Source organism: Poecilia mexicana, unplaced genomic scaffold (genome assembly GCF_051168715.1).
Source record: "Poecilia mexicana isolate PSO_F unplaced genomic scaffold, ASM5116871v1 scaffold_3, whole genome shotgun sequence".
Classification (NCBI taxonomy): Eukaryota; Metazoa; Chordata; class Actinopteri; order Cyprinodontiformes; family Poeciliidae; genus Poecilia; species Poecilia mexicana.
Window position 1 is genome coordinate 1,118,489 of NW_028263372.1, and position 9,457 is coordinate 1,127,945.

The 9,457-nt window shown below is 38.7% G+C and overlaps 2 protein-coding genes across 3 annotated transcripts; one reads left to right on the forward strand and one right to left on the reverse strand.

Annotated features, from left to right (window-relative positions):
- Window positions 1-98: 98 nt before the first annotated feature.
- On the reverse strand, window positions 99-3,337 carry LOC106925765 (protein C19orf12 homolog). 2 transcript variants are annotated; one of them, XM_015000246.2, is made up of 3 exons: window positions 3,084-3,337; window positions 2,490-2,691; window positions 99-1,076 (listed from the first exon to the last, which is right to left on the reverse strand). In XM_015000246.2, exons 2-3 carry the CDS (start codon window positions 2,647-2,649, stop codon window positions 811-813), a joined length of 426 nt encoding a protein of 141 aa, XP_014855732.1. In that variant the 5' UTR covers window positions 2,650-2,691; window positions 3,084-3,337; the 3' UTR covers window positions 99-810. The 2 variants fall into 2 exon arrangements, with proteins under 2 accessions (XP_014855732.1, XP_014855733.1); XM_015000247.2 differs by having other exon boundaries at window positions 3,183-3,328.
- Window positions 3,338-5,101: 1,764 nt separating this feature from the next.
- LOC106925766 (tumor protein p53-inducible nuclear protein 2-like) lies at window positions 5,102-8,626 on the forward strand. Its single transcript, XM_015000248.2, has 4 exons — window positions 5,102-5,227; window positions 7,174-7,318; window positions 7,419-7,590; window positions 7,838-8,626. Exons 2-4 carry the CDS (start codon window positions 7,195-7,197, stop codon window positions 8,064-8,066), a joined length of 525 nt encoding a protein of 174 aa, XP_014855734.1. The 5' UTR covers window positions 5,102-5,227; window positions 7,174-7,194; the 3' UTR covers window positions 8,067-8,626.
- The last annotated feature ends 831 nt before the right edge of the window (window positions 8,627-9,457 follow it).

The following is a 9,457-nucleotide window of genomic DNA, read 5'->3' on the forward strand; positions in this document are numbered from 1 at the left end:
CTGGATGAAGACTGATCTGTCCAAAGGGAAAAAAAGATTTATCCCAACAAGTTTATGTCCAAGAAGAAAGAAACATAATCAAAACTTAAAAATGTGCATCAGTTTTGAAAAAATAAGTTTTATTTAGTTTGAGCATAAAAGGCACATCAAAAATAATTTCTACCCTTTTCAATGATCAATAGAGAAATCAAGTATGATGTTTTTTTCTATTTCATTATTTATTTCTGATGCCTTCCAGGTCTTTGAGGTTGGAAGGCCTCTTTACCATCACCCTAACCTTTATGCTCAGGACTGTCTGGGCCGATCCATAACATTAACATGACTTCCAGCCAGAAGGCACATGAGATCATTTTAAGCTTAGATTCACTTGTGGTTTGAATAATTTCAGCCTGAACTGTATATTCATTTTGTTATTTAGATAAAAGAAGCTTGATCATTACAGCCTTTACTTTCTAACTTTGGAGTGAATGCTGTGAATTCTTGCTTTGTTCTTCAGTTATCAACCTGAGCTACTGATGATCACTTCACTGATTTGTTCATTAATTTTATTTTTTTAAATGAAGGTGACCTTGAACTGAAATAATAAAAACTTATTGACACTTCAAATAAACAAAAGGCAGCATAGTTTGAAATAGAGAAAATGTGGGATTAAATCAACAAGATGTAAAACATTAAGAATGAAGTTTGCACAGAAAACATTATTTTGTTTTCCTACAGTACTAACAGGCTGAGCCAGCCATTGTTCCCAGTGTCTCCCTGACAACACCAGCATCTGCCACTGGGAATGCCTGAGGTCCGTGTTGAGCCCCATCAGTCCCCATACCGTACCTCCGCTCTGAGTTCCTTTGAGACGTAGTTGAGCAGGGCGGCAGTGACCTGCTGCTGCAGTGTGGCATTGCCCATCACCAGGGCGATGAGCTGGGCTGCGTCCATCCAGTCCAGGCTGCCCAGGACGCCGTTGATGTCCCGGTAGAGTTGCTCCCTCTGATTGGGCGGCAGCTCCATCAGGATCTGAGGCAGAGGCCTGAACTGACCACTGGTTAGCCAGCTGCCAAGCAGACCCCCCACCGCCCCGCCTCTCAGACACACAGAGGGTTGGTTGCACCATTAGTAACACTAATATGCAAACAAACACTAATGTTTTTAGTTTTTCAAAATAGGTTAATAAAAAATCCATTTTAGCTTTGGAACCATGGGAAGCTAACCCTTGCCATGTGACTTCCTTCTTTGCGCTTAGTAACAGACACATTTCCTGTCTGCATCTCTGACTGGGTTTGGAGGAACACTGAAATGTTTTGTACCATTTTAAATCATTTTTATTTTCAGTCTTTATGGATGAAGACCATTAATTGAGACTTTGAAGCGGTATGCATACTTTAGACTTTTTTCTGTTACAAAGTTCTAGCACTTAGTATATTTATCCAAGTACAGCATAAGAAAATAATTGACACTTGATTACATTTAATATGGCACAATAAAAATGTTTTCCACAATATTCTCAAGAATCACTAAACAAATTGTGTCTCCAACAGAGAACCAAGGTCCTTCCTCATCAGGAAAATGTCAAAGGTAAGTGCACATGCTCAGAAGCAAATATAAAAATCTCTAAAAGCAAAATTGCTTTTATGATTTCTCAATACCATATGATCTTGAACATGCCAGTTTATAACAGGGGTAAGGCAAATTTGTGTGGGAAACATTGTTATCGTGCCATATTAAATGTAAACACAAGTAAATGACTCCCTAATTCTGTACTTTGATAGATAATACTAAGTACGTAGAAAAAAGTACACCAAAGCACAGGAATAAGCTTCAGTGTTTAAAGTATAAGTTTAGTATTGATATACTTATTCTTATCAAATTAAGAATATAGTATAAAGAATAGTATAAAGAATTATCTTTATACTTGTCAGTACAAGTCAAGTATACTTCACTATTCTATTCTTAAGTAGGTAAAAAATCATTTTTAAAAAATATTAACTTTAAGTACACAGTCATATTTTTAGCATAAAATAAGCATACTCTGTACACTTGAATAAAATACTTTTTGCAAAGGGATCACTAGCAGTAGCCAAGTCATTTCATCACACTTCTAAGAAGGCCACTGATTACAGGATTTAAGTTGGTTTGTTATTACTGCTGTGTTTTAATGGCAAATGGATGCAGTGTGTTGTTGCTACCACCAGGCGGCAATGTTCAGCGTTACCACATTATTTATTACCCTACAACGTGTCAAAGTGTACAGAGCAAAACATTCAGCTGAAGCTTCGGGTTCTCTTTAAGAAAAAAACATTTCTACGATAAGAGAAAAGTCATAGCTGCGCTGCTTCAGCGCAGCTATGACTAAGTAGGGGATGACACAATGGCAATTCACAGAATGGGATACAAACTGAACGTCCTATACTACTTTATACCATTCAAAAGGGGTGCATTTTAATTTAAATAAATAAATACAACTCCTGTTTTGTTTCCTGTGTTCTGGTCCTTACCGACAGCAATCCCCGCGGGTCCACCGAGCAGCCCGCCGACGAACGCTGTACCCCCCGCCACCGCCGCTCCTTTGGCGGAGCTTTTCACCGCCACTTTGATCTGGTCATGAGCCGAAATTTCACAGCACAGGCGCATGACGTCATCCATACGAGGTGCCATCTGTGCGCTGAAGCACAGCGGTGGTAGAACAGTGGTCAGAGTCTGAAAATAGGTAGAAAAAATTATGAAAATAGAATGTCATTTACTTCAGTCATAACAACAAACAGCAAGAGTAGATGAAAAAGAGGGATACAGAGGTGTGCATCAGTTTTCCGAGCAACAATCTGAAAAAAAACTTTTGGTTTCATTTTAACACAAACATGAAACTCTGACTTTAAATATAAAAATAATAATAAAAACACAGACACATTAACGTGTACTTAAAATTAAAAGCATAAAAACGTATAGAATGATGCTTCATCTTTTAACATTTTTATTTTATGCCGGTATGTATGAACTAACATTAGGTTTTTTTCTGTTTACACCGACATTAGAGTTTCATTGTGTTCCGGATTGAAACTGAGCCCGAGCCGCTCTAAATTAAAGGGACCAACGGGCTGAAGAGACTGCTCCTCTGCTGCTCCTCTACTGCTCCTCCTCTGCTGCTCCTCTACTGCTCCTCCTCTACTGCTCCTCTTCAGCTGGTTTCGTACCTTTAGCTTAGCCTAACAGCGAGCGCTTCTGTTTCCAGTGAGACAAACACACGAGCTGCTGAGTCCTCCCCTCCCCTCTCCGACTCCGAACGTTTGGTTGCTCTTTCGACGTCCTGATTGATCTGTCACTTCCTGTACATCACAGTGGGTGCGCACCATTTGTAACCCGACAAGTGAATTTATGTGCACCGTTTAAAATGAGGCGTACTCGAGAGTCCCCGCTAAGATGTGACTGAAACAAACAGCAGTCAGTTTGTTTGTTAGGAATTTGCTATCTCATTTCATCTCTTCCGGTATCTACGTCGTGTCTGTGAACAAACAACTGAATAGACAATTTCTGTCAGATTATTTTCAGTTGTTGGCTGTTAAAATGAGTTTTTATGAATTACTGGTTTGGCAATAGAAACTCTCAAATCAAACTCAAATCAAGCTTATAAATTATCAGCTGGAACAATTGCACGAAAACGTTCGGTGCGAAATGGCCAGAAATTCAACTAAGTATTCACAGATTGTGTTCCACTTTTAGGGAGATTGTTTTTGTTTCTACCGTGGCTCTAAATGTGTATTTTACAAATATTTTCACCAAACTCAGATAAAATAGCCATACAGCAACAAAAATTCTTTATATATGCAGCAACTTTTAAGCTAAATATTTTTTAATTCGCTAAAGAAAACATGGGTCGGCCCCATATCAGCATGCCGCCGCCTGAAGTTTGCAACCACCGCCAACAATGCACCCGCCATTTCTGCTTAGTGTGATGCGAACCCTGTAATAACCAACATCTGCCTCATTAAAAGCTTTTCTTTCTTTTTTAAATTTTTTAGATAATCTTCCATTTTTAAGCTGAAGATTCTTCTGTTTTTTGCCATATTTTTTGGAAACCCTTCATGCGTTCATGTTTTCTGAGGAATATGGCAAGCCGTTTTAACATAAATTCTGTTTCGTCTGACTTAGAAACAAATTAGAAAGAGCTCAACAATGTTGGAAATGCGGAGATAGCAAAACTTCATAAACAATAAGACTGCAAATAATTTCCTGTTTATTCATTTCCGACGAACCGAATGTACTTAAAAACAGCTTTGAAAAGCTATAAAATTGCTATTGTCAAACTGTTTTCAGCATGAAAGTGGAGCATTTTCAAACATCTTTTTTCGTTTTTTCTATTTGTCATTGTTTTATTAAACTTTCAAATTGCTACGTGAGTCAGGAACGTTTTGACTACACAGAATGCATATTTATGATATCAGTAATGTCATTCTGACTAGTCGAAATGTCAATTTAAGATATCTTAAAAAGAAAAGCTGTGTAATTCAAGATATCTCTAATTCATTTAGAAATATCTTAAAATGAATTTTGACTAGTCAAAATTACAATTCAAAATATCTTTAATTTAGTTTTGTCTAGTCATTATTTGCTTTTAAGATATCTATAATTTAGTTTTCACTAGTCAAAACTATATGTCCTATCCAAAAATACATTTAAGTTATCTTGAATTATGGAGTCATTAGAGATATCTTTAATTAGAATTATCACTAGTCAAAACCAAAATCGAGATATCTTGAATTTACTTTATGACTAGTCATAATTTAATTGTAGATATCTGAAATGTGTATTTCAGATAGTCAGTAATTCATTTTAGATATCTTGAATTGAAGTCACCATACAAGTCAATGGTAAATCTGACATCATTTCGACTAGTCAAAATGTAATTAGAGATATCTCAAATAGTTATTTTGTCTAGTCGAAATATAATTAGAGACATCTTAAATAGCTGAAACGTCTCTTCACAAAACAATTTGAGATATCTGGAATGTAAGGGCGGTAAAACAGAATTTATGTAAAAATGGCTTGCCATATCAGGAACAAATTTGAGGTAGCATAGTCGCTCCTCATTGGCTGAGACGCAGTGACGAGGCAGCCCAATAGCGACCGCCCCCCGCTCTCACCCCTCGCAGATAAACAATTTTTTTTATCACAACAGACTCAGAGAAAAGAAGGCAGCGACATCTTCACCGTGCTGGATAAACATCAACTTTCTAAACCAGTAAGTGGGAAATATGACTCAGAGTTTGTGAATGAACATTTGAACTTTGATCTCATTGTATTTGCTTTATCGACGGACTGACTAAAATCACTCACACTTTGCTCGGAGTTAGAGATCAGAGTGGGTGAGGGGCTGATCACTCTGAACTAGAAAGTAGATGTTTTACTTTAACATCTGTTCCGGCTGATAACTGAGGTTTCTCATCGTTCTTTTTTCTGTGTGGTTCTTTTTTCCCCATCAAACTAACTGGTGCGTTCAGGCAGTGTACAGTAATGATCAGACTGTTTTGGCAGTAAGATAGTACATGAACTGATATACTGCATATTTGCACATTTATTTTAATAAACTAAAACTACAGTTGTTCTGAATCTCTTTGTATTGTTCTGTATATGAATGGTGCTTTATAAATAAATTTGCCTCGACTTTCACTGCCTGGATGACGTGCATATAAATATGTGCGCATTGTGCAATAAATTCAGGTGTTGGACGTCTTGTACCAACTTTGCGTCAGTTCTTGACCTCCAAAGGGAACGTTTCATACCAGATGTAATAACAGACAATTTAATGTGTTTTTCCATATTCTAATAAATAATAGAATGTCCTTCAGGTTGGATTTGAGGTTAAGAATATGAAAATCTGTCAGATTTAATTAAAATCAAGTAGTCTGTACAAAAATGAGAAAAAAATCAAACAAATAAAATGTAATATAAATGTTCTGATAATTTTCAGTTATATTAATTTACTAGTGATTTGAGCTTTAAAGCTGCAGTATGTAGCTTTTACAAAGAGCAGGATTATTTTACATATTTATTAGAACTTCCAAAAAAATCACTGCCTTTCGCCTGTGGTCCTACTGCCATCTGCAGAGCTCAGGCAGAAACAACCAATCAGAGCCAGGAGGAGTGTCTCTATACTGTTAGTGACCCTCCTGTACACGTTGCTCACAGGAGCAGCGTATACAAGTGCATGACTGACAGCGCTACACTTGTAAACATTTTGTGTACAGGTGAGGAATGGAGGTGGGAAGAGATGAATGTGTGAAGGGGTAAACGAACCTGTTCTGTGTAAACGTTCTTGTTATGTTTTGAGGGATAAAGAGAAGTTTTCATGTTCTGACCCGACTGGTTCAGACACTGAGTTATCTAAACTTTGAAGTCATACTCTGATTGTATAAACTTTTGCAGACATCCCAACCTGCCTGCTGCAAACAATCATAAATTAACAAGAAGATGTAAAATGAAGGTTGTCCAAATGACTTTGGACAAGGTTAAGTATAAGTCAAGAGTGTTTCTGTTTTGTTTCCTTGAAGCACATGCCATTATGTTTAGTTAGTTGTTTAAGAGTCTGTGCTGCTGTAGGTCACTATGAATAGTGTTGATTTTATGCTATTTCAGTCAGTGTCTTGTGATTAATGTTTTAACATCTTCTTTAAAGTAGTGTCAAAATCTGGACACACAGTGTTGCATTTTCAACTTAAGACTGACAAACATAAATGCTACCTAAACTTTAACACAATGCCCTCATTTATTCAGCTCATTTTAGTTTATTAGTGTGTAAAAAGTGCATCTTATTTAAAAACATATTTTAGGAGTTCATCTGGCCCAGATAACCTAATGATGAACTGATTCTTCCATCCTTAAAAACAGAAGAGCGTGCGGTTTATTTTTGCCGTCGCTCTAGTTGGTAATTCCATCTTGGTCGGGACTCAGCTGATGAGCTTCTAAAAGGAATCTGTTCCCCAACATTACACTGATGTAACCACCCAGCCAGCTGATAGAGTGTAATAGGAGCAGCTGCTGTAAAGGGTGAACTGCTGGTGTGTAGGAACAGCCTGGAGAGGGCGCTGTTTCTCTCTATCAGAGACCTAGATTCCATGGATGAGGCGATGAGCGGTTTTTATTCCTAATCATGTTCTCATGACTGCTCTTTCCGTTTTTACATTCCAGGCTGTAAACGAGACTTGGAGAATGATTGGGAAGATTCTTTCTCATCTTCTTGGGAACACTGGAGAGGAGTCTGAAGCAGCAGGTGGCGCCAACGAGGAGCTCCTGGAGTTTGAAGAGGAGGAATGGGTCATTGTTAACATCCCAGGTGAGAGACGAAACCATGATTCACAACAGTAACAACAAGTTTACACTTCAGGTTGTCATGGTTCCTGGTGATAATGGGAGTTTGTTTTATCTGGAAACAGAGAGCGGAGAGAGCGGACCCCTGCCAGCCCCTGATGCGAACCCTTTGGAGAACCTGCTCATTGAGCATCCCAGCATGTCTGTTTACCAGATAAGATGCAGGATGGAAGGAGCACAGGAGGAGGACGAGGAGGAGGAGCTAGCCTCAGATGATGATGAAGAGGAAACCTCTAGGTAACTTTATGTCACTTAGATAAGACGCTTTATCTCTCAGCCAATCAGTGTGTGCGTACCAAGTCTTCCACCAATGGCTGTTGATGGGTAATGGATGAATCAATCAGAGATCTTTAAACCAAAGCCAAGAGTTCCTATACATGAAGTCTCATACTTTCTAAGTCAGCGGGTTTTAACGGATTCCAGGGAAAACATCATGTCAGTCCAAACTTCACTCATAATGCTCTAACATCGTGTGTTTATTCAGGCCGCTGGCTGTGAGGCGGCACATCTCCTGGCATCTGGCCGCCTGGGGGAATCCCCTGCCATGTGGCCTCCAGCTGCTGACCATGCAGAGAGCCAGGAGCCAGGCCCAGAGAAAGAAGCTGAGTCGTAGCGCCCTCCACAGGCACAACATGACTAAGACTCAGCTCTCACCAAAGGGAAAAGGACATGGCAACATAATGCATCCTTCCCCGCGCCTCTACAACTACTGACCTGCAGGGATCAACCTAGACAGGATGCATGAGAACCGGCCCTGACCTCCAATCATCAGCTCAGTATGGCTCTGAATTACTCAGGTTCTCTGTCATTACCCCACCTTAATCCACTCTGCATATGCCTCATAACTGCATAGCAAGACATTTAAAGTCCTCTGCCTCAAAGATGAAGCCATGAGAGTTTGCTGTAGGGAGCTGTGCACTGCTGCCATCAGGTCTATTAACTAGTAACCTCAGCCTCAACACATGTAGTTGTAATGGATCTTTAGAAAGTTACTTTTTCATAAAGTTTTAGAAATGTCAACTGTCTGATTATGGACAAGTGTGTTATGTGTGTGTTTGAAAAGTTATTTGCATAATTAACGATTGGAGCTTGTGACAATGTTCCAAATATGAAAAGATGAAACCTGTAGAAGGTTTTTTTTCAGAAATGAAACATTTAAGATTTATTATGTGGCTTGTTCTTTGATAGTGTGTTCATTTTCTAAGTGTATTGACCTGTACAGTATTCATGTGAAAAATAACATAAAAATTAATAAATGTTTTTATACTTTTTACCTGATGGTCTATTAACGACAGAACAATTGTTGTCTTACCAATCTGATTGTCTATGCATATGACAGGAGCTTTGGAAAAACACGAAAACCCATTTGTAGTTTTCCAACAGCCACTTAGGGCGCACATAAACAGCTAGAAGAGGGGGCAGCAACCTCCACAGCCCAAACAGCCGGTTTTCCCTTTGGTCCAGAATAACAGATTTTGTTAAGAGTCAAAAAGCTACATGAAACAAATTTGTTTATTTAGCTTAGGTTATTAAAATAATTTCATTTTCAAATTAAAGAAAATCACTTTCATTTTTGTTTTTAGGTTTTAAAATAAACACAGTTATCTTTATTTTAGTTATGAAACTTATTTACACAAAAGCAATGAACACAGTTTTTCAATGGAATGTACCATTCCAGTAAAAATAAAATTTAATCAAAAATTATTTCAATAAAGCACATACTTGACCAGTATGTGCTACTAACTGCACAATGGTGCAGTTAGTAGCGCTGTTGCCTTGCAGCCCGGGGTCTTTCTGCATGGAGTGTGCATGTTCTCCCCGTGAACGTGTGGGTTCTCTCTGGGTACTCCGGCTTCCTCCCACAGTCCAAAATATGTCAGTCACATTGATTGGTCTCTCTACATTCTCCTTAGGTGTGTGTGTGTGCGTGCGTGTGTGTGCATGATTGCTTGTCCTGTTTGTCTTCTGTGCTGCCCTGTAATGGACTGATGGCCTGTCCAGAGTGACCCCGTCTTTTGCCTGTTAACCTCTGGAGATAGGTACCAGCATCCCTCACCACCCCACTAGGGATAAGCAAGTAAGATGTTGGATGGATGGCTGGATG